The sequence below is a fragment of the Aythya fuligula genome, chromosome W, assembly GCF_009819795.1.
Source record: "Aythya fuligula isolate bAytFul2 chromosome W, bAytFul2.pri, whole genome shotgun sequence".
NCBI classification, from domain to species: Eukaryota; Metazoa; Chordata; class Aves; order Anseriformes; family Anatidae; genus Aythya; species Aythya fuligula.
Window position 1 is genome coordinate 7,413,629 of NC_045594.1, and position 25,889 is coordinate 7,439,517.

At 46.5% G+C, this 25,889-nt stretch overlaps 1 protein-coding gene across 1 annotated transcript in view; it reads right to left on the reverse strand.

The window, feature by feature from the left end:
- Window positions 1–1,038: 1,038 nt before the first annotated feature.
- Window positions 1,039–25,889, reverse strand: part of LOC116501284 (very low-density lipoprotein receptor-like) — a 57,362-nt gene continuing 32,511 nt past the window's right edge. Inside the window, exons 4-7 of the mRNA XM_032206802.1 lie at window positions 12,462–12,681; window positions 10,126–11,403; window positions 6,540–6,633; window positions 1,039–1,220 (exon numbers count right to left, since the gene is read on the reverse strand). Of these exons, the coding sequence (XP_032062693.1) occupies window positions 1,039–1,220; window positions 6,540–6,633; window positions 10,126–11,403; window positions 12,462–12,681 (1,774 nt within the window). The remainder of the gene's footprint in view (window positions 1,221–6,539; window positions 6,634–10,125; window positions 11,404–12,461; window positions 12,682–25,889) is intronic.

Here is a 25,889-nt window from a genome sequence, read left to right on the forward strand (position 1 = left end):
CTGGAAAACAACTGATTAAGAAAGTGCATTACGAGGAAGACCTACGGCCTTCCTCCCAAAGACCACTGCCCACATCCTGGAGACCCTGGCCCACAATTCTTGGAAGGCTTTGCGCAAGCGCAAGGACGGATAAGCTAATTAGCATACGAAGCGAGGGTAGGCGGGGTTAGGTAATGAATATGTATATGTGCTAATTGAATATTCATTGTTTCGCTGTATAAATACGAGATAGTTTGTCACTTCAAACATGCACGATAGGCGGAAGGATCCCCCGTGCATCCAGCGCTGCAATAAAGAATATACCACTTAAGGAAATTCGGCTTTGATCTTTAAATCACTCCCACGTGCCTGGTGACAGGACGAGGGGGAATGGGCTAAAGTTGTGCCAGGGGAGTTTTAGGTTAGATGTTAGGAAGAACTTCTTTACCGAAAGGGTTGTTGGACACTGGAACAGGCTGCCCAGGGAAGTGGTGGCGTCACCATCCCTGGAAGTCTTTAAAAGACGTTTAGATGTAGAGCTTAGGGATATGGTTTAGTGGGGATTGTTAGCATTAGGTAGAGGTTGGACTCGATGATCTTGAGGTCTCTTCCAACCTAGAAATTCTGTGATTCTGTGATTCTGTAATTCGTGTCTTGGCTTCGAATTTGGCCAAGGCCAATTGAACCATAAAAGAACGCTTTCACAATATTCTCTGTAAGTTTTATAAACAAGTTTTTAGCAATGGTTGGAATCCCATATTTAGCTCGTATTTCAATTTCACGATTCCACAAGGTGTATAATAATTGTACTTTTCCCAATTAACCCTCCTTCATTATTAACTCTTACCTCTATCCACCATTGATAGGGGACCTCTTTTGGCTCATAACTGGTTATCTTGTTATAAGTGAGACCACGCAAATTTTCTGGTCTATCAAAAGTGTTTTATTAATTAATTAATTAAGTAAGCAGGCACAAGCAAAACAGCGCTGGGCGGCTGGGGAGTCTCCACTCTACCACGACACACAACTTCCCTTTCCAGTGTTGCTGTTTTATAGCATTCAAGTTCCGGCTTGTCGAGACTTGTTCTGAGGCTGTACAGTCTGTTGTTGGGGGTCGTTATTCTTCCTCCGGTGATCACGCACAACGTTGTGCTCGTGTTCAGGTGGGGGAAGTTTGTCTACTTGCTTAATCCTCATGTCACAATGCCGTGAGTTGCGAAACCTTATCTCCTCAGTAGATTCTTCAAATTCTCAAGGACAATGAACAAACCCCTGCTAATTTATCACAATCCCTCCTTTTTCTTTTTCTAACATATTTTGTTCATTGAATTTCTGAAGCATTTGCTTGCTTAGCACTAAAGTCTCAGCGTCATCTTCCTCCTGCTCCAGAGATTCGTATTTCGCACGCACAAGCATAAGATGAGCTGCCTCTAATCGGCTTTTCACAATTGCGATTACTCGATTGAATATACATGGTCCAAAAGTCAGTGCTAATATAAGTAACAACAAGGGCCCCGCTATGGTTGATAGCAGGGTAGTAAGCCAAGGTGAGTAATTAAACCAGGATTCGTACCAATTCTGGCGGGCTTCATTTTCCCTTTTTCGTTTTTCTAACCTTTCCCGTAATTTGGTCATTGTGTCTCTCACTACTCCAGTGTGATCAGCATATACACAACATTCCTCTCGTAAGGCTGCACATAGTCCTCCTTGTTGCAGGAAAATCAGATCCAATCCCCTACGATTTTGAAGCACCACTTCAGATAGGGATCTAACAGATTTTTCTAAAGCCGATATGGATTGTTCAATGCGGACCAAATCCTCATCTACAGCAATGTGTAGAGAGGTAAATTCCTGACTTTGTTTTACCAGGGAGGCAATTCCAGTTCCTGCTCCTGCAACCCTGAGAACCATTAGTGTGGCTAAGGTGACAGCCATAATAGGTTCCCTTCTTTGTAAATGATATTCTGCTACAGTATGTTGGGTGTACATATATTCCTCAAGGTGGTATAGAATCCTTGGTATAATTATCACCTGTTATACAAAAATCACGAGACGCATTAAAGAGTTTTAGTGATAGACAAGGAGTTACGCCCACTGACTAACAAACCCACCTAGCGTTGTTGGCTGGGATTAACCACTCAGCTGATTGTTTTCTATTCTCTGTGACATTACATAGGTGACACTTCCCACTAGGAACTGTACACACCTACCACCTCCAGTGACTTGTGTTAGTGTTACCCTTATGTCTTTTCCCCAACTGCAATGCAGAGGGTTGTTCTCGTTTGTGCGGGTGGGCTCCCCAGGATCCCCAATAGCATCATAATATGAAGGCCTTATACTAAAGCATAATCAACAGTGTTTTGTTACATTTGGGTTTGTTTTGTTTAATAATTGGTAGCTGGCATTCATGACCCCCCCCCATATGTTATTCTCAGCTATGTTATCATTCTCGGCTTTACCTGAGCTTGTAGGGCTGCCGAGGGTTGGCACTGTAGTATTTTCCGCAGGCTGGATTCCCTGGACATTTTCTGACAATACCTCATTTGGTCCTACTGCCTGGGGCCTATCAGCATCCTCCTTTTTTATTAGTATGAGTCCTCCCCTATCTGTTCTGTGTTCGTAAAATCTGACATTTTTCCTAGTACCCAGCTAGTATCGTCCGAGTTTGTTATATTTATATATAGAACCTTGCAAATTTCTTTATTTCCGTGGAAGGTTCCTGTATACCCTATACCATGCCCTCGCCACCTGTAACGGGGATCCACTTGTTGGTTACAACCTTGCAGCCCATATCCCACTTGTAAGAATTTATCCCGACCAGCCCTGAGTGTCCAGTCTGTAGCAATGGTTTCACACCCCCGGTATGCACAATAATACAAATTCGGGCATTTACGGTACCCCTTTCCTGGGTTAGAACTTGGGCAGAAATAAAATCCTGATCGGTTAAAGCATGGCTGCACTGACACCAGGTCACATAATGTGATGCAGAAACTGGGAGCACCCGCTGTCGTTGTTTGCTGGATGATAAATTGATCCTTCCATCTGATCAAGCTCCATTTAAAAGGCTGGTGGGGATGCGCAGACCCATAGCTGACCAAAACGATGATACTGACTCCCATGTATCGTAGGAGGTGGTCGGAGCCCATATCTCCAGGGTGTTTTTAAATTGTCGGCCCCTCAATCCCCCACCATTTTCACTTCTCTGCCTCGCTTGTCAGTTCGGTTGCAGTGAACTACAAGGTATCGGTTCTTCTTGGCAGCAGCAGTGTTCTTCAGGGGAACCTACTAGGGAGCCTTCGAATCAGGGCCTCCTCCCCTTCCCATGATACACAGATAATACACAATACTTATCACTTAGTGTCAACTTCAAGTCGTCAGGGCCTGGAGCTGCCTCCCATTTGCCTTCCCAGATTGGTCCTTTCACATGGCTGGCATGCATCCATGCTTTCTCTGCAGTTCAAATAGCTGTTTCTGTGGTAAGCAAAACAACATGGGGCCTTCCCCATCGTGGTGTTAAAAAAGTCTCTTTCCAAGTCTTAATTAGAATTGAGGGTGATCAAGTGGCAATTCCAAGTCATAGGGCATACCGTATAGCATTTCAAAAGGAGAAATTCCTACATCAGTTCTGGGCTGCGTCCATATGTTTAACAGTGCAAGGGGTAAGCATTTTACCCAAGAAGCCTTAGTTTCCAGCATAAGTTTTGTTAGTTGTTTCTTAATTTCACCATTCATTCGCTCTACCTTTCCAGAAGAGGAGGGGCGCCAGGGGCTGTGAAAATCCCACTCAATCTCTAAGGTCTGCTTTAATCCTTGCAGTAAAGCTTTACACCCATCTAGTCACGTGGTCAATTAGGACAAACAAGTAACTCAGTAAAGTCTACCTGCATACTTTGGAAAGGTCAAAGCCCTGGCTCCCGTCCCCCTCTAGATAGGTTACAGAAGACCTTTTTATTTGCCTTTTGACATATGGTACATCCTCTGCATATGTGCTTCCCTAAAATGTATATTCCTACACAGACATACTTTCTTAGAACAACATCACACATTGCTTGCACCTCCCAATGACTCTTCTGATGTAAAACAGTTAATATTTGCCTCATTATCACTTTATTCAGCATTTCTCTCCAATCAGGGAGTATCCATTTTCCTTCAGACTTCATGGCTCCTGATTCTTTAAAAAAAAATCTTTCTTTTAAAACTCTTTAGTTCTTTCTTAATTTTCAACAATTCCCTGAATCCTCTCTGCATTTATTCTTTGTTTTCCTTCAGACATTAGATGCCTTAAATACCTGACTTCTCTTTCTCCATATTGTAATTTATTTTTCAGTACTCCTAGGCCCTGCTTTTCCAGAAAGTTGAATAGCTTGTTAGTAGCTTTCTTCACAACTCTTTTCTCCTGTCCTGACAATAGAAAAATGATCCACATATTTGTTAACATTAATACCTCCTTGGGAGGTTGTAATTGCTCCAAAATCTTTTTAGAACTTACCCAAATAGATAGGTGGCCCTTTAAGCCCTGAGGTAAAACTGTCCACCTATATTGCTGCTTCCGCCCCCATTTCAGGGTCTTTCCAGTCAGAGGTGAATATTATCTTTGCTCTCAGGGCCAGAGAGCACTCCATTAATAACGCTGTTATTCCAGTCTAACAATTTGCTATTTGAATGCCCAATTTAATCATCAAATCCCTTCCCAACAAGTTAGTCCCTGCCTTGGGTACATACAATAATTGCCCAGTGATCGTTTTATCTCCTAGTCTCAGCTTGGTATTCCCCAAAAGTGGCACTGTTATCCCAGTCCCTTCTGCCCCCATCACTTTTTAGGGTTTCATTAGTTAATTTAATCCCTGATACTTTACAAGTCAGTAATGACCTAGCTGTTCCCCAGTGTATTGGGTTTGATGGCAAGGTTCGGGGGGTGTGAGGGGTGTGGGGGTGGGAAACTGCAGTGGCAGCCCCCGTGAGAAAAACCCAGAAACCTCCCCGTGGTAGAGAAGGGACAATTTCATCTGGCCCCAAAGGGATCCACTGCTGCCCAGAGCCAAGCCATGAGCAACACAGTCCGTGCCTCTGTGAGAGCACATCCACGAAAACAAACAAAGAAACAAACAAAAACCTGCTGCTCAACAGCAGTTGGGAGAGCGAGAACCCCCCCCCCCCCGCAGACACCAAAGTCAGCGCAGAAGGAGGGGGAGGAGGCGCTCCAGGCGCTGGAGCCGAAGCCCCCCTGCGGCCGCTGGAGAGGCCCCTGGTGGAGCAGGCTGTTCCCCCCTCCTGTCCCCTTCCCCCATGCTTGGGAAACTGAACAAACACCACAGCAAATATGCAAATATACCAAAACTTCTAGACAGTTACTTAGATAATCCTCTTTCCCTGCTCATTCAATTTCAAACAGCTCTGTTAAATACTACATGCCACACCTTTAAACCCTTCAGCAACCCTTTTAACACTTCTTTTATCTTTCTCCAGCCCGTACTTTTCTAATACCAGCACCAAAGGCTCAGTCAGAGTCCAACTTAATTCCATACCTTTTCCCTCCAAGATACTGAAACAACATATCAATCAATATACCATATTTCATCCCATTTTCCTCCTTTCCACAAAAACAACATTGACTGTAATATGGTGTTATAATTAATAGTTCCATTTAGGGGCCACTCCGCTCCATCCTCTAGTTTATAAAGTGGCCACCATTGATTACAATATTTGATAAGAGTTCTTTACTTTCTGTACCCTCTCACCCCACTATATCCCTCCAATGTGTTAGTATACATCCTAGGGGGCTTTTCCTCGGGATTTCTTTGCTTTGAACTTTTCCTATTGTAATCTACAGTGGTTAATATTCCACCGTTTTCCTAGAAGCTCTTTACTAGTCAATCCCAATCCCTCCAAAATCCACAATATACAGATACACAAGTAAAATCAGACCACTGTAAATTAACTGCCTGTTGACAATTACACTGAGGACATTTAAACCTGATGAGCCAATAATATGCCTGGGCAAATTTTGTTCCCTTAGACATACACCTCAATGGCAGTTCTTATATTTACATATTTACATATTAACATATGTATAAAAGAATACTTTAACAAAAATGCCCGGGCTTTTATATATACAATATACAATGTACAGTTATTATTCCAGTTAGAATTATTCCTCAAGCAGCTGCAAACATTATGCCAGTTGCCATTAAAGCTCGCTTACCCTCCTCCTGTCTCTTTCTTAAAATTTCGGACATCCCCGGAGTTAATGGGGATGGCCACATATTCCTAGTCACTGGTCCCTGAGTGGGGAAGCCCTGGAGTCGGAGAGGCTGCAGGTGGGGGTGGTGGAATATAGGGAGGCAGTGGCGCTGGGATCTCTAATTCTCGGTTTTTCCTTGCGCCTCCCATCCCCTCCTTATTGTTAAGAGTCTGATGTTATCATCAACCACAAGGCTTTCTGACCCCCATTGCCACATTCCCAAATCTCCCCCTTCTTTATTAATATCAACCATTTTTCTGACACGAATTACCACTCCATATAGAACACTGTTAATTGAAACATCCCATTATCTGTTGACCTTCAGTTATGCTGAAACTTGAGCTAACTTGAGCCAACTTGGCATTCCTGCGGCTTTTCCTGCGGAAAACAACTGATTCAGCCAACTTGGCATTCTTTAGCAAAAGGTGAAATGTACATCATGAGGAAGACCTACGGTCTTCCTCCCAAAGACCTCCGCCCATGTCTCGAAGACCCCTGCCCACAATTCTTGGGATGCTTTGCCCAAGCGCAAGGACTGATAAGCTAATTAGCATACGAAGCGAGAGTAGGCAGGTTTATGTAATGAATATGTATAGGCGTTAATAGAATATTAATTGTTTTGCTGTATAAATATGAGATAGTTTGTCACTTCGAACATGCATGTTAGGTGGAAGGATCCCCCGTGCATCCAGCACTGACAATAAAGGATACTTTGTCACTAAGAAATTTAGGCTTTGTTCTTTGAATCAATCTGGCGACCCAGATGGGACACCCTCTCTGTCGGACTGCAGGACCCGCTGGGAATGGGACCCCCTAGGGTACCCCCAGGATTTTTCGGAGGGACTCCTTGACTCAACGGATCACTGCGGAGGTAGATAAGGACCCCATCGCTGTAAGTGACAGTATTGTTTATTTTGGTTTTGGTTTGTTTGTTTGGTAGACCAGTCATTTGAAACTGCCCATAAGTAAGAAGATAAAAGTTCTGCAGGGTGGTGTATACTTTTGTGGCTATCACCTTAAGTATACGGTTGATTTTGTTTGATTTTGTTGGCATTCAATTGCCGTTTGGAACCTGGCAAGTTTGCTTATAAGGTTCATTTGTTACAGTGTTACTTATTTCGGTTTTCTGACTTACTGCATGTGGAATTTGACTCTGGTTATTGTTATTGTGATTTTGGCTATATTCTTGGTAATAATAGTAGGTTCATGGCATTGCTATAGAAAGATACCTGCGTGCTGCATTTTGTAAGTTATAAGTGTATTCTGAAAGTGTGAACTGGGAAAATGGGAGGAAGGCAAAGTGGTGGAATTTTAAAGAAAAGCCCTTTAGAATGTTTTTTGAGTCATTGGAAGGATATTGGAGGATCTGCCAGTGGAAGCGTGAACAGGAAAACATTGATAAAATATTGTAATCAATGGTGGCCACTTTATGAGCTTGAATGTGAAGAAAAGTGACCCCTAAATGGAACTATTAATTATAATACCATATTACAGTCAATGTTGTTTTTGAGAAGGAGAACAGGATGAAATGTTGTTGTCCTGGTTTCAGTTAGAACAGAGTTAATTTTCTTCCTAGTAGCTGGTAGAATGCTATGTTTTGGCTTAGGATGAGAAGAGTGCTGATAACACCCTGTAGTGGGTTTACGTGGCAAGGTTTTGGTAGCAGGGAGCCATGGGGTGGTTTCTGTGAGAAGGATCAAGAAGCTGCCCCATGTTTGGGAAGGGCCCCATTGTTTTCCAGATCTGAGCCAATAAGCGATGTTGTTTTGCTCCTCTGTGAGAGCATATTTAAGACAGGGAAAAAACGCTGTGCCAGACAGCAGCCGGGAGTGAGAAACAGCCTGCAGGTGCCAAGGTCAGTGTAGAAGGAGGGGGAGAGGTGCTCCAGGCGCCGGAGCAGAAGTCCCCTGTGGCCTGTGGTTAGGACCATGGTGAAGCAGGATGTCCCCCTGCAGCCCATGGAGTACCACGGTGGAGAAGGGTTCCACGCTGCAGCCCGTGGAGGAGACCACAGTGGAGCAGGTGGCCCTGCACCGACAGAGGCTGCCGCCTGTGGAAGACCCCTGCTGGAGCAGATTCCGGGCCGGACCTGTAGCCCGTGGAGAGGAGCCCACGCAGGAGCAGGTGACCTGGCAGGAGCTGCTGCCCGTAGGGGAGCCAGGTTGGAGCAGTTTTCTCCTGAGGGATGGACCCCGTGGTACGGACCCAGGTACTGGAGCAGTTCTGGAAGAGCTGCTGCCTGTGGGAAGCCCACGCCGGATCAGTTCAGGAAGGACTGCATCCCGTGGGTGGGACCCCACAGCACAGGGGACGAGAGTGACCGAGAAGGAGAGGCAGAGAAGAAGCGCTGTAGACTGACCATAACCCCCATTCCCCGTTCCCCTGAGCTGCTCGGGGGGAGGAGATGGAAGAGGGTGGATGGGGGGGAAGGTGCTTTTGGTTTGCTTTTTTTTTTCTTTGTTTTCTCACTTGTCTCGCTTGTTAGTTGTAGGCAATAAATCTTACTATCTCCTTATGCCGAGTCTGTTTTGCCCATTACAATAATTATTGCGTGATTTTCTCGTCCTTATCTCAACCCTTGAGCCCTTTTCACATATTTTCTCCCCATTCCTCTTTGAGGAGGGGGAGTGAGAGAGCGGCTGTGGTGGAGCTCGGCTGCCCACTTGAGCGGAACCACGACAGTCTTTTTTGGTGCCCAACGTGGGGCTCGAACCCACGAGATAAGGATGATAGTTGATAGAAGTAACGGGCTGTTGCAGGAAGCACGGTCGAAAGCACGACAGACACACAGTAGAGTCAGATCATGCTCCATTTTATTGCCCGAATAGCCTAACTTTTATAGAGAACTTAACAGGGGTGGACAGTGTTTCACACAAGATTATTGGTCAAAAGCACTCAGACAAACAGCTACAAGAAAACAACCCCACCTGCAAGAAAACAACCCCCTTGTGATTAGCAGTCACATAGACCTTGTCCTTGAGGCCAGCTACTGGTAACAATATTTTCCTGAATTCCTCAATTGGGCGATGTGGGAACACTGTCATGGGAACTTCTCATAGTTGCCCTGGTAGCTTGGTTTGCTCAGCTACAGCAAGCCATGGGATTTTTGCTGTTTCAAGAAATCCCTCAACAATTCCCCCTTCTTCTTTTGAGCAAACCAAGCCTGACACAGCAGTTTTACAAGTAACTCTTTAGCTATACTTACAACACACAACGATGATTACCACCACCATAAACCAAATCCTTAATCCCCTTGTGATTAAACCCAGCAACCATCTACACTTTGTTTCAAACAAGTCAGTGAACCATTGATTGAAAGGATTGATACCATATTGAATCTTTCTCATGTGCTCTTTCAGGAAAGTAATGGATTTGTGAATTGACACATTATGATCAAAAAGGTTTAAACAGTACATTCCCTTAAAGTCCTCACACCCATTCCTTTGAGCCAAAAGCAAGATGTCAATAGCAGCTTGATCCTGTAAAAGCAGATGTTGCAGACTATTTTGATCTGGTAACATCTCCTCAAGTATCTCTGTCGTGGCATAGGCTTGCCTCTCGGCCCAGCATACCAATTTTTCTAAGTTGTTACATGCGGCCGCAGATGCCACTCCAGGCACTGAAATTGCTAATGCCGCTCTAGCTGCAACCCCACACAATTCAACATTATCATTGCAATCCAATGCAAGCAATGTCCATTTATGTCTGGTGATCTCACGCAACTGTAACAAGCTAGGAGCAAATACAATGAGTTTATCTATGTAACATGGACATCTGATAGCATTTGCAGGGATACCTTGCCAGGCCCCATCCCCACAAATCAGAAGCACATCAGGAGGTAAGGCCAAAGCTGTACAATTGTTCCAAACACTGTAGTTGTTACCCCTTGTCTCCATGCTACAAACCCCTAAACCCTGCTTAGCAGCGTCATTGCAATCACAGGTGTTATTTGTGTCTTTGTACCAGTATGACCTTTTCCAGGTTCCTGTAGCAGGAATCATCTGATATCCACGGCTACGTTCACTTTTGTAGCCACCTTTCAGGTTGATACACATTTGACTACAGATACCAAGGTTTTGACATTCATCAATGTCTCCACAGTTTCTCTTGTCTATAAACTCAAACCCAGCTGGACAGTCACATTCATTTATGATGCATTCCTTCAGGGGCTCATCACCCCAGTCCTTGCAGTCTCTCTGCTGGTTACACACTTTATTGATATCTATGCATTCTCCACTTCTGCACTTGAATTTGCCAGGTCCAGAACACTGAATAACATTGTTACAGTTTGCTTCATCAGTGCCATACAGACAGTCTCTCACACCACTGCACTGCCTACTCCCATGGACACAGTTCCCATCTTCACATCTGAAATGGTCTGGCCTGCAGGTCCGAGAAGGGCAGTTAATTTCATCACTTCCATCCTTGCAATCAGGATCTCCATCACATCGCCACTTCTTGTGGATACATTCACCTGAGCCGCACTGCACCTCACTCGTAGCACACTTCACTGGAGGTGCAGGCTGGCGGCCACACTGCTCCAAAGATTCATCCGAGTGGTTGGAGCAGTCAGCATCATCATCACACACCCAGCTGATAGGGATGCAGGTAGAACTCTTGCACTGAAACTCATGAACACCACAGGTAGGAGGTGCACACTCCAACTCATCGCTACCATCACTGCAGTCATCTTGAACATTGCAGACAAAGCTTTTGGAAATACATTGCCCACTACTGCATGTGAATTCTGCTGCACTACAAGTCACAATGCCACAACTCTCTTCATCTTCTCCACTGTCGCAGTCCTTTTCACCATCACATTTCCAGGACACTGGGATACACTGGGTTGACTGAGGACCACACCTGATTTCATTTACCCGGCATGTTCTCGTATGACACAGCTCAGCACTCTCATCAGACCCATTTTCACAGTCCGGATCCCCATCACACTGCCATCTATTTGGCACACACTGACCACTGTTGCACACAAAGTCAGATTCAGCACACGTCTTCTTCACACAAGCACTCTCATCACTGCCATCTGAGCAGTCTTCACATTTTGCTCTAGCACCGTCGGCAGCAGTGCACAGGCCGGCGAGGGCGAGCAGCAGGCAGAGTGCCCCGCAGCGCGGCAGCGCCTGCCGCCGCCCCGCACCGTCACCTGTGTCACTTATACTACTCCTATTACCCATGCTGTTAGTGTCAGTGGCATCCTCCTGGCACCGTTTCCGTCTTTGTCGCCCCTTACTCTCCCCCTTTTCTTTTTGCCACTGACCATTCACCACAAATGGATGAGACACATGATTACTAGTTAGGAAAGAGAGTGTAACGTCTGCTATACGGCTGCAGGCCGTGCCAGCTGCAACCCTAGAAGCTGTTTGTGAACGAGCCTGACGGTGGTCATTTGGCGGTGTAATCTGCGTCTCTGCTCTCCTGCCCTGCAATAGAGCTAAATCGTCATTAATAGTCTGTAGAATGTGGCAACCCCACGGAATGTTATCCAGAAACATAGTTATAACACCGATCTGGGGACGAATAGTCTTTTTTTGCATTGCAAGATAACTTCTTATAAAAAGAATGCCAGAGAGAAGCAGCACAGCCGCTGCTGCCGCTGCCTCCATGGTTACGTCAGACAGGCTGCAGAGTCCTGATCTCCGCCCCTCTGCTCTGTGCCGACTCGCCACACGGTGAGGGTCGGCCGCCATTGTCCACTGACGCCTCTGGTCTCCCGTAGCAACTCGATCTCGGATGGCCCGTATCGCACCGCGCTTCCGCGTCTCTCCGCGATTCCGCGTCTCACCGCAATTCCCTTTTCCGCGTCTCTCCGCGATTCCGTGTCTCACCGCGATTCCGCGTCTCTCCGCGATTCCTTTTTCCGCGTCTCTCCGCGATTCCACGTCCCGCCGCAACTCCGTTTCCCGCGGCCCTCCGCAAATTCCACGTCCCGCCGCAACTCTAATTCCCGCGGCCCTCCGCAAATTCCACGTCCCGCCGCAACTCTAATTCCCGCGGCCCTCCGCAAATTCCGCGTCCCGCCGCAACTCCGTTTCCCGCGGCCCTCCGCAAATTCCACGTCCCGCCGCAACTCTAATTCCCGCGGCCCTCCGCAAATTCCACGTCCCGCCGCAACTCCGTTTCCCGCGGCCCTCCGCAATTCCACGTCCCGCCGCAAAACCCCGTTCCCCGCGGTTTTCCGCGTGTCTCAGCGGGAATACCACGCCTCACCGTGAGTCCTGTGTACCGTGTTTCTGGGCCGGTGTCCGGTCCGCTCAAGCGCCGGTCGGATGGGCGCTCCGAAGTCCCGACGGCGCGGCGAGGTCGCGGCGCCGCTGGTCCCGGCGCCGCTGGTCTCCTGGTCTACCTGCGTTCGGATGTGCCGGCGCCGCTGGTGTCCCGCTGCGCTGCGATGTTTGTCCCGGCGAAGCTGCGATGTTCCGTTCGGGTCCTGTTCAGGTCTCAGCCTGTTCGGGCGCCATATGTTGCAGGAAGCACGGTCGAAAGCACGACAGACACACAGTAGAGTCAGATCATGCTCCATTTTATTGCCCGAATAGCCTAACTTTTATAGAGAACTTAACAGGGGTGGACAGTGTTTCACACAAGATTATTGGTCAAAAGCACTCAGACAAACAGCTACAAGAAAACAACCCCACCTGCAAGAAAACAACCCCCTTGTGATTAGCAGTCACATAGACCTTGTCCTTGAGGCCAGCTACTGGTAACAATATTTTCCTGAATTCCTCAATTGGGCGATGTGGGAACACTGTCATGGGAACTTCTCATAGTTGCCCTGGTAGCTTGGTTTGCTCAGCTACAGCAAGCCATGGGATTTTTGCTGTTTCAAGAAATCCCTCAACAACGGGCAAAATATGTGCAGGATGATTGTTAGGAATGTACAAGTTGTGAAGAATTTAAGAAAGCAGTAACTGTGAGATGTTAGTGTGGTGAAGGGACGAGGGGTGATGTGTGTGTAAAATGTCCACCTTGTCAGTGCTGTGATGATGTTATGTTTATTTTGGTGTGGTGAATTCTTTTTCTTTTTGATGTAAGTGAAGTTTGTGAAGGTTGTTGTGATAATTGTAAAGTAAGAGTATGTTGTGAGTAATCTTAAATATGCTTTTAACAGAGGCGAGGGGTGGAAGAAGGATATTGTCGGAACCATGACACACCCCGATGTTTTAATTGTTGCAGAGCAGTGCTTATACTAAGCCAAGGACATCTCAGCTTCTTGCTCTGTCCTGCCAACGGGCAGGCTGGGGGTGCAGTAAGAGCAGGGAGGGGACAGACCCAGGACAGGTGACCCAAACTAGCCAAAGGGGTATTCCATACCATCTGACGTCATGCTAAACAATATATAGGGGTGGCTAGCCGGGGGAGGGGGGCCGGACTGCTCGCGGTTAGGCTGGGCATCGGTCAGCGGGTGGTGAGCAATTGCATTGTGCATCACTTGTTTGTACACATTATTATTATTAGTAGTATTATCATAATTGTATTATTATTGTTATTATTGTTGTTGTTGTTGTTATTATTTTCCTGTCTTAATAAACTGTCTTTATCTCAACTCACGGGCTTTCCCATTTCTCTCCCCCATCCCAGAGAGGGAGGGGGGAGGGTGAGCGAACGGCTGTGTGGTGTTTAGCTGCCGGCTGGGTTAAACCACGACAGTTGTATACTGATGTTGTTTCAGCATCTTGGAGGGAAAAGGTACAGAAATAATTTGGGCCCTGACTGAGCCTTTGATGTTGGCATTAGAAAAGTACAGGATGGAGAAAGATAAAGGAAGTGTTAAAAGGGTTGTTGAAAGTGTTAAAGGTGTTGGAAGTTGAATGAGCAGGGAAAGAGGATGTAGGAATGTTAATAGTTCTGCCTCCAACAGAGGCTGAGATCTCAAAATCACTGGTGTTAGCCCTCTGGGGCAGAGGGACTGTGATGGGTCCAAGAGAGTTGTCATGGAAACAGAAAAGCAGCTAACTCTTAAAACAACCTGAGTTCATGTGTGAGCTCAGATTCCCAATGGGACCCCTCAGGGAACTGTGGACAATTGCATTCCCCTGACCGACCCCCACTGAGACCCTAATCATCCCGAAAATTATGAACGGTTAAGTACATACTAAAATCTGGATGAATTGGGAATTGAGAATATGCTTCCAACAAGGTCCAAAAGAAACCCCTATGGAATTTTTGGACCAACTCTGAAACGTAATGGAAGAAACAAACAAAAAAACAAACAAACAAACAACGATTTGGACCTGGCTTCGGAGGACAAACTGACTAGCCTTTTTCTAGGGTAATCATTGGCCCCTGATTTCAACAGGAATAACGGGGACCTGGGGAATCTACCCTAGCGGATCCTCCACTGGTTATAATGAAGTTAGGGGAGGAACGGAAGTGAAATTTCTTGTTAATATGGGGGCGACATATTCGGTTCTAAATCAAGCATTAATGCCTTTACGGAATGATTATGTTAGGGTAAAAGGTGCAACCGATCAACCTGAAAAGGCTTATTTTTGTGAACCTTTGAAGGACAAGTTAGGGAAACAATGGGGCATGGACATATTTTTATATATACCCAACTCCTCATGGGCACTCTTAGGTAGAGATTTCTTCACAGAATCACAGAATTTCTAGGTTGGAAGAGACCTCAAGATCATCGAGTCCAACCTCTGACTAACAGTCTGTCCTGGTTTCAGTTAGCACAGAATTAATTTTCTTCCTAGTAGCTGGTGGAATGCTGTGTTTTGGCTTAGAATGAGAAGAGTGCTGATAACACCCCGATGCTTTAATTGTTGCAGAGCAGTGCTTATACTAAGCCAAGGACATCTCAGCCTTTGCTCTGTCCTGCCAACGGGCAGGCTGGGGGGTGCAGTAAGAGCTGGGAGGGGACAGACCCAGGACAGGTGACCCAAACTAGCCAAAGGGGTATTCCATACCATCTGACGTCATGCTAAACAATATATAGGGGTGGCTAGCCGGGGGGAGGGGGCCGGACTGCTCGGGGTTAGGCTGGGCATCGGTCAGCGGGTGGTGAGCAATTGCATTGTGCATCACTTGTTTGTACATACTATTATTACTTTCGTATTATCACCATTGTATCATCATTATTATTATTATTATTATTATTTTCCTGTCTTATTAAACTGTCTTTATCTCAACTCACGGGCTTCACTTTCCATTTCTCTCCCCCGTCCCAGAGAGGGAGGGGGGAGGGTGAGCGAACGGCTGCGTGGTGTTTAGCTGCCAGCCGGGTTAAACCACGACAGTCTTTTTGGCGCCCAACGTGGGGCACGAAAGGTTGAGATAACGGCAGATCTGACCAGAGTGTGTTAAACTAAAATTGGTATAAGTATTAGACCTGCTTAATAGTCACTTGTCATAATGCTGATTGCTTTAATCTCAACTGTGCTGCGCCTGTTTTCCAAATTGAGTATTATAGCACGTTATTTTCCGTATGTGCTCTCTGTCATGTTGTTTATCCTCTCCGGGCCCTGGTTTCAGACCATTATGGTACTGTGTGTTGTATCAGTGGCTTATGAGATGATGAAATATCTGGCCATGACTCTAACCTGGTATTTGTACTCAGTAACATCTTCGATTCTATACTTTGGAAACTGTATTTTGGAAACTATTAGCAATTGTATCTGTTGCCTTTTTTCATTAGGGAGTCAATCTGTGGAGGGGAAAGGGGAAGATAATTTTTCTTACTTGATCACTCTCCCTTTCTCCTTCACCACCCCTGTACCCTCCTTGATCACTCTCCCTTCCTCCTTCACCACCCTCTTATCCTCCGAGTTTATTACAGTAGCTCTCCAAGATATTGAATATCCTTGGGATACTCAGACCAGCATAGTCCTGTTGTTCTGCCTCCTGAATGCACTTCAGGTTCTGCTTAAAGTTAAACAACTACTTAGGAAGCTCATCCGGAGATCTGCCCGGAGGCAGTATAGTTGTGGGTGGCAGGGAGTATGGGAGGATATGGGCAGGCATCTAGACCAGTTGGCACCCCCAGTGTTTTGGAAATTCACCCCTGAACAAGTGCAAAATCCTCAAAAACTGGCAGAATGCTTGAATAAAAGGTGTCGCGATTCGGGAAGTTCCAAAGTAACACAAATCATTGTAACATGCTGGGGCCTGGCTTACGCCTATCGAGCTGCCATGGATACTGCTATCAACTTAGTGACAGACCCTGCGGCCACTCCAAGTCCCGTGACAGATCCAACGGCCACTGTGACCCCTACGGTGGACTCTGCAGCCGCTCCAGTCCCAGCTTCTGCAGATGCTCCAGTCCCAGCTCCTGCAGCCACTCCAGTCCCAGCTCCTGCAGCCGCTCCAGTCCCAGCTCCTGCAGCCGCTCCAGTCCCAGCTCCTGCAGCCGCTCCAGTCCCAGCTCCTGAAGCCGCCCCAGTCCCAGTTCCTGCAGTCGCTCCAGTTCCAGCTCCGGCCGCTACTCCAGTCCCAGTTCCTGCAACTGCTCCAGTCCCAGCTCCTGAAGCTGCTCCAGCTCCAGCTCCTGAAGCCGCTCCAGCTCCAGCTCCTGCAGCTGCTCCAGTCCCAGTTCCTGCAGTCGCTCCAGTTCCAGCTCCGGCCGCTACTCCAGTCCCAGTTCCTGCAACTGCTCCAGTCCCAGCTCCTGAAGTCGCTCCAGCTCCAGCTCCTGAAGCCGCTCCAGCTCCAGCTCCTACTGCTGCTCCAGTCCCAGCTCCTGCAACTGCTCCAGCTCCAACTCCAGCTCCTGTAGCCGCTACAGCTCCGGTTCCTGCAACTGCTCCAGCTCCTGTAGCCGCTCCAGCTCCTGTGGCCGTGTCAGAGAAACGAGCTGTAGCAGTGCAAGTTGACCCTGCAGAGGGCATTCCAACCCCTGTGGCAGACCCTGTAACAAAGTCAGAGAAACGAGCAGTAGCAGTGCAAGCTGCCCCTGTAGAGAAGGTGAAAATATGGTATAGAAATTCAAGTCGTTTAGAACGCAGAGAGTCTTCTGCCAATCCAGGTAAGGCTTCTGCCAAAACTAAGTATAGAGATGACGAAGATGATGACGACGCTGGGCCGTCAAGGATTCAGGAGGAGGAAGATGAGGATGCCGAAAGAGCAACAGTAACTACCCGAAGCCTAAACGAGCGCGAGCTACGAGATGTGCGAAAAGATTTTGGTCGCTGTATAGGTGAGCAGCTTGTCACCTGGCTGCTCCGGTGCTGGGACTCTGGAGCCAATTGTGTGGAATTAGACGGCAGGGAAGCCAAGCGGCTGGGATCCCTTGCTCGAGACGCCGGCATTGACAAAGCAATTGCAGATGGAGCACGACCCACCAGCCTCTGGAGGCGTCTCCTCTCAGCTGTGAGGGAAAGGTATCCCTTCAAGGAAGATATTTTATGTCTACCAGGCAAGTGGACCACTATGGAGAAGGGAATCCAGTACCTGAGGGAATTAGCCGTACGGGAAGTGATTTATGAGGATCCAGACCTCAAACAAACATCCACAGATCCAGATGAAGTCAAGTGTACACGACCCATGTGGCGGAAGTTTGTACGGAGTGCACCATCATCATATGCCAGCTCATTGGCAATAATGGCCTGGAAAGAGGATGAGGAACCCACAGTGGGTGAAGCGGCTAAACAACTCCGGCAGTACGAAGAAAGTCTCTCCTCTTCCTTACAGGCCTGCGTCTCAGCTGTGGAGAAACTTTCTGAAAAGGTTCACCAACTTGAAGAGAATCTATTGTCCTCCCCACCTGAACCAACCAGTGCCCACCGACCAAAGGAGAACACTTGGGAGAAACTTTCTGAAAAGGTTCACCAACTTGAAGAGAGATTATTCTCCTTCGCACCTGTACAAAGCAGTGTCTCAGCTGTCAGGGGTAGGCGTTCACCCACACAAGGAAGACGATATGGTGGGTACTCACCCCGTGCCACCCTGTGGTTTTACTTACGAGACCATGGAGAGGACATGAGAAAGTGGGATGGAAAATCTACCGCGACCCTAGAGGCACGGGTACGTGAGTTGCAAAAGAAAACAATCAGGAAAAAGGGATTCTCCGAAAAGTTTGCTGCTCCAACTTCCAGCAGACAGTCCTTCAAACACAGAAACGAGGAAGATTCTGACCAGGATTAGGGGGGCCCTGCCTCCAGCCAGGGGGAGGAAAGGGACAATCGAGTTTATTGGACTGTGTGGATTCGATGGCCTGGCACATCACGCGCACAGAAGTATAAGGCTTTAGTAGACACCGGTGCACAATGTACTATAATGCCATCGAGCTATAAAGGACCAGAGCCCATCTATATTTGTGGAGTGACAGGGGGATCTCAGCAGTTGACTGTATTGGAGGCTGAAGTGAGTCTGACTGGGAATGAGTGGGAAAAGCACCGCATTGTGACTGGTCCGGATGCTCCATGTATCCTTGGCATAGACTATCTTAGAAGAGGATACTGCAAGGACCCAAAAGGGTTCCGGTGGGCTTTTGGTATTGCTGCCTTAGAGACAGAGGGCATTAAACAATTATCTACCTTGCCTGGTCTCTCAGAGGACCCTTCTGTTGTGGGGTTGCTGAGGGTCGAAGAACAGCAAGTGCCAATTGCTACCACAACTGTGCACCGGCGGCAATATCGCACCAACCGAGACTCCCTGATTCCCATCCATAAGCTAATTCGTCAATTGGAGAGCCAAGGAGTGATCAGCAAGACTCATTCACCTTTCAATAGTCCCATATGGCCAGTGCGAAAGTCTAATGGCGAGTGGAGACTAACAGTGGACTATCGCGGCCTGAACGAAGTCACGCCACCACTGAGTGCTGCAGTGCCGGACATGCTGGAACTTCAGTATGAACTTGAATCGAAGGCAGCAAAGTGGTACGCCACAATTGATATCGCTAATGCATTTTTCTCCATCCCTCTAGCAGCAGAGTGCAGGCCACAATTTGCCTTCACTTGGAGGGGAGTCCAATATACCTGGAATAGGCTGCCCCAGGGGTGGAAACACAGCCCTACCATTTGCCATGGGCTGATCCAGTCTGCACTAGAGCAGGGGGAAGCTCCTGAACACCTGCAGTACATCGATGACATTATTGTGTGGGGTGACACAGCAGAGGAAGTTTTCGAGAAAGGGAAGAAAATAGTCCAAATCCTTCTGAAAGCCGGTTTTGCCATAAAACAAAATAAAGTCAAAGGACCTGCACGGGAGATCCAGTTTTTAGGAATAAAATGGCAAGATGGACGTCGTCAAATCCCAATGGATGTGATCAACAAAATAACAGCTATGTCTCCACCAACTAACAAAAAAGAAACACAGACTTTCCTAGGTGTTGTGGGGTTTTGGAGAATGCACATCCCAAATTACAGTCTGATTGTAAACCCACTCTACCAAGTAACTCGTAAGAAGAATGAGTTTGAATGGGGCCCTGAACAACGACAAGCCTTTGAACAAATCAAGCAGGAAATAGTCCATGCAGTAGCCCTTGGGCCAGTTCGAACAGGACCAGATGTAAAGAATGTGCTCTACACTGCAGCCGGGGAGAACGGCCCCACCTGGAGCCTCTGGCAGAAAGAACCTGGGGAAACTCGAGGTCGGCCTCTGGGGTTTTGGAGTCGGGGATACAGAGGATCTGAGGCCCGCTATACTCCAACTGAAAAGGAGATATTGGCAGCATATGAAGGAGTTCGATCTGCTTCGGAGGTGGTCGGTACTGAAGCGCAGCTCCTCCTAGCACCCCGATTACCGGTACTAGGCTGGATGTTCAAGGGAAGGGTCCCCTCTACGCATCATGCAACTGATGCTACATGGAGCAAGTGGGTTGCACTGATTACTCAGCGGGCTCGAATAGGAAACCCCAGTCGCCCAGGAATATTGGAAGTGATCATGGACTGGCCAGAAGGCAAATACTTTGGGATATCATCAGAGGAGGAGGTGGGTCGTGCTGAAGAAGCCCCACTGTACAACCAGTTGCCAGAGAATGAAAAGAAATATGCCCTGTTCACTGATGGGTCCTGTCGTATTGTGGGGAAGCATCGGAGATGGAAGGCTGCTGTATGGAGTCCTACGCGACGAGTTGCAGAAGCTGCTGAGGGAGAAGGTGAATCGAGTCAGTTTGCAGAAGTGAAAGCCATTCAGCTGGCTTTAGACATTGCTGAACGAGAAAAATGGCCAGTTCTCTATCTCTACACCGATTCATGGATGGTAGCAAATGCCCTGTGGGGATGGTTACAGCAATGGAAGCAAAACAACTGGCAGCGTAGGGGCAAACCTATCTGGGCTGCTGCATTGTGGCAAGATATTGCTGCTCGGGTAGAGAACCTGGCTGTGAAAGTACGCCACGTAGATGCTCATGTGCCCAAGAATCGGGCTACTGAAGAACATCAAAACAACCAGCAGGTGGATCAGGCTGCTAAGATTGAAGTAGCTCAGGTGGACCTGGATTGGCAGCATAAAGGTGAATTATTTATAGCCCGATGGGCCCATGACACCTCAGGCCATCAAGGTAGAGATGCAACATACAGATGGGCTCGTGATCGAGGGGTGGACTTGACCATGGACGCTATAGCACAGGTTATTCATGACTGTGAAACATGTGCTGCAATCAAGCAAGCCAAACGGTCAAAGCCTCTTTGGTATGGAGGACGATGGCTGAAATATAAATATGGAGAGGCCTGGCAGATTGATTACATCACACTCCCTCAAACTCGCAATGGCAAGCGCCACGTACTTACAATGGTGGAAGCAACCACCGGATGGCTGGAAACATATCCTGTGCCTCATGCTACCGCCCGGAACACCATCCTGGGCCTTGAAAAGCAAGTCCTATGGCGACATGGCACCCCAGAAAGAATAGAATCAGACAATGGGACTCACTTCCGAAACAACCTTATAGACACTTGGGCCAAAGAACATGGTATTGAATGGGTGTATCACATCCCCTATCATGCACCAGCCTCCGGGAAAGTTGAACGATACAATGGCCTGTTAAAGACTACCTTGAAAGCAATGGGCGCTGGGACGTTCAAAAACTGGGATACGCATTTGGCAAAGGCCACCTGGTTAGTCAATACTAGGGGATCTACCAACCGAGCTGGACCTGCCCAATCAAACCTGTTACGTACTGTAGATGGGGATAAAGTTCCTGTAGTGCATGTAAAAAATATGCTGGGTAAAACAGTCTGGGCTACTCCTGCCTCAGGAAAAGGCAAACCTATTCGTGGAATTGTTTTCGCTCAGGGACCTGGATATACTTGGTGGGTGATGCAAAAGAACGGAGAGGTCCGGTGTGTACCTCAAGGAGATTTAATACTGGGTGAGAATAGCCCATGAACTGAATTGCACCATGTTAAATAGTATATTATACTGTATATTATCACTACCATGATTACTATAGGTGACTAATTAGAATGTATGGAAAAGAGTGTAACCTGAGCATGACATAAATGGTATGGAATAAGGGGTGGATAGATGTCCTGGTTTCAGTTAGCACAGAATTAATTTTCTTCCTAGTAGCTGGTGGAATGCTGTGTTTTGGCTTAGAATGAGAAGAGTGCTGATAACACCCCGATGCTTTAATTGTTGCAGAGCAGTGCTTATACTAAGCCAAGGACATCTCAGCCTTTGCTCTGTCCTGCCAACGGGCAGGCTGGGGGGTGCAGTAAGAGCTGGGAGGGGACAGACCCAGGACAGGTGACCCAAACTAGCCAAAGGGGTATTCCATACCATCTGACGTCATGCTAAACAATATATAGGGGTGGCTAGCCGGGGGGAGGGGGCCGGACTGCTCGGGGTTAGGCTGGGCATCGGTCAGCGGGTGGTGAGCAATTGCATTGTGCATCACTTGTTTGTACATACTATTATTACTTTCGTATTATCACCATTGTATCATCATTATTATTATTATTATTATTATTTTCCTGTCTTATTAAACTGTCTTTATCTCAACTCACGGGCTTCACTTTCCATTTCTCTCCCCCGTCCCAGAGAGGGAGGGGGGAGGGTGAGCGAACGGCTGCGTGGTGTTTAGCTGCCAGCCGGGTTAAACCACGACACAGTCTCACTAACAGTCCCCACTAAACCATATCCCTAAGCTCTACATCTAAACGTCTTTTAAAGACTTCCAGGGATGGTGACTCCACCACTTCCCTGGGCAGCCTGGTCAAACAACCCTTTCAGTAAAGAAGTTCTTCCTAAGATCCAACCTAAAACTCCCCTGGCGCAACTTAAGCCCATTCCCCCTCGTCCTTTCACCAGGCACGTGGGAGAACAGACGAACCCCCACTTCGCTACAGCCTCCTTTAAGGTATCTGTAGAAAGCAATAAGGTCACCCCTGAGCCGCCTTTTCTCCAGGCTGAACAAGCCCAGCTCCCTCAGCCGCTCCTCGTAGGACTTGTTCTCCAGACCCCTCACCAGCTTCGTCGCCCTTCTCTGGACCCGCTCGAGCACCTCGATGTCCTTCTTGTAGCGAGGGGCCCAAAACTGAACACAGGACTCGAGGTGTGGCCTCACCAGAGCCGAGTACAGGGGGACGATCACCTTCCTAGCCCTGCTGGTCACACTGTTTCTTATACAAACCATGATGCTGTTGGCCTTCTTGGCCACCTGAGCACACTGCTGGCTCATATTCAGCCGACTATCCACCATCACTCCCAGGTCCTTCTCTGCCTGGCAGCTCTCCAACCACTCATCTCCCAGCCTGTAGTTCTGCTTGGGGTTATTGTTAAAACAATTAGAAGCAGAAATTGTCTTTGAAAAAGGGAAAATGGAATTAAGGATAGGAGAAGAACAACTAATAAACGTGTTGAGCTTGGCACTAATACAAACTGACCCTAAAAGTGAAATACCTTTAGAGATCACAGATCAAGTATATTCAGGAGTTTGGGCCACCGAAGTCCCTGGAAGAGTTAAAAATGTGACCCCAATAATTATTAAATTAAAGCCAGGAGAGAAACCCGTTAAGGTTAAGCAATATCCTTTGAGGATTGAAGATAGGAAAGGAATTAAAGAGATAATTGATAAATTTCTACAGTATGGATTATTGGTTGAATGTGAATCAGAATACAATACACCCATATTGTCAATTAAAAAGGCAGATGGAAAAAGCTGTAGGCTAGTTCAGGATTTGAGGGCCATAAATAAAATCACCGAGGATATACATCCAGTAGTGGCAAACCCTTATACTTTGCTGACTAAATTAAGGAATAGTCAAGTCTGGTTTACCGTACTGGATTTAAAAGACACCTTCTTCTTCCTACCTTTAGCCACTGAAAGCCAAAATCTATTTGCCTTTGAGTGGAAAAACCCTGACTCAGGCAGAAAGACACAGCTAACAATGGACAGTGCTACCTCAAGGATTCAAGAATAGCCCCACTATTTTTGGAAACCAATTAGCAAAGGAACTTGAAACTTGGATACCTCCGGACACTGAAGGGGCTTTGTTACAATACGTAGATGATCTCTTAATAGCTACCGACACTAAAGAGAGTTGTATTCAATGGACTATAAGTCTCCTTAATTTTCTGGGTTTAAATGGATATCGAGTCTCTCAACAGAAAGTCCAGCTGGTTCAACAACGCGTGACCTACTTGGGATTTGAAATTTCGGGAGGATAACGAGAACTAGGAACTGAACGTAAGGAAGTCATTTGCCGGACTCCAGAACCTCAAATGGTAAAGGAGCTACGAACCTTTTTAGGAATGACAGGTTGGTGTCGCCTTTGGATTTATAATTATGGACTAGTGGTAAAGTCTCTATATGAATTGATAAAGAGTAATCAGTCAAAGTTAGTCTGGACTGGAGAAGCACGAAATGCCTTTAAACAACTTAAACGAGAATTGATGCAAGCTCCGGCTTTGGGATTACCGGATCTCTCGAAACCCTTTTGGTTGTTCTCTCATGAGAGACAAGGGATAGCTTTGGGAGTACTAGCACAAAGATTGGGTCCCTATAAACGAGCAGTGGCTTACTTCTCTAAACAATTAGATGAAGTAAGTAAAGGATGGCCCGGATGCCTTCAGGCTGTTGCAGCTGTTGTACAAGAGGCTCGGAAGTTTACAATGGGACAGAAAATGACAGTGTTAGTCTCCCATACTGTCTCAGCAGTTTTGGAACAAAAAGGAAACCATTGGCTTTCACCACAGAGATTTTTAAAATATCAAGCAATATTAGTAGAACAAGATGATGTGGAAATTGTGGTCACTAACGTCGTAAATCCAGCTTCTTTCCTTAGCGGAACTCTGGATGAACCCGTAACCCATGATTGTATAGAAACAATGGAGACTGTGTATTCTAGTCGACCCGATCTTAAGGAAGAACCTTTAGAAGATGCTGACAAATCTTGGTATACTGATGGAAGCAGCTTTGTAAAACAAGGACAACGTAAGGCAGGATACGCTGTTACAACTGCTCAAAAGGTAATCAAGTCCAAACCATTACTCCCTGGGATGTCCACCCAGAAAGCAGAGGTAATTGCACTTACGTGAGCACTGGAACTGGCAGCAGGAAGGAAAATAAATATTTGGACAGATTCTAAATATGCATTTGGCGTGGTACATGCTCATGAAGTGATTTGGAAAGAACGTGGATTGCTGACTGCTCAGGGAAAACAGAAAAAACATGCTGAAGAAATTTAAAAATTGTTAGAGGCTGTAAAACAACCAGAAAAGGTAGCTATCATGCATTGTCGGGGACACCAAAAGGGAAATGCTGATTTTGAAATTGGAAATCGATTGGCAGATCAGGAGGCTAAACGGGCAGCTGAAATAACTGAGGTGAAGGCATTGTCTTTGATACCAGATGGTAAAATCCAAACTATATACATGAACCAAAAAGCCAAATTATACAAAAAAGACTTTAAATTAATTGAAGATTTGAAAGGTAAAATGAAACCAGATGGATGGGTATATTTAAAAGATAACCGCGTAATAATACCCTCTAATTTGACATGGCCCATAGTTCTTACAGAACACAATAAAACACATTGGGGAGCTGACACATTGCATAAGAGCCTGGTGGGATGAAATTTATATACAATGATAAAACAAGTAACTCAACAATGTAGCATTTGCTTACACAATAACCCCAATACCAAGAATAGAATAAAATTTGGAATAATCAGTAAAGGAAATTATCTGGGACAACAGTGGCAAATTGATTTTTCAGAACTCCCTAGAAAAGGGGGGTATCGTTATTTACTGGTTCTGACTGACACATTTTCAGGATGGCCCAAAGCCTTTCCCTGTCGAACAAACAAAGCAAGAGAAGTGGTTAAAGTCTTGTTAAATGAAATAATACCATGCTTTGGGATTCCAGTAGCAATGTCTTCTGATAGAGGTTCACATTTTTGTGCGCAATTGGTACAACAGATAAGTAAGATTCTGAAGATAGATTGGCAACTACATACTCCTTATAGACCGCAGGCAAGTGGACAGGTAGAAAAAATGAACCATTTAATTAAACAACAAATAGCTAAAATCGGACAAGAAGCTAATTTGTCATGGCCTCAATCCCTCCCTTTAGCATTACTTAGAATCAGAGTTAAACCTAGAACAAAAGAGAATTTGAGCCCTTTTGAAATTTTGTATGGAAGGCCATATCAATTTCTATTTAGTGGAGAGGACCTAATGTAGTTAGGATCAGAATATTTATATGCTTATATAACTGAACTTCAGAAACAATTAAATAAAGTACATAAATTTGTTTTAGGGACCA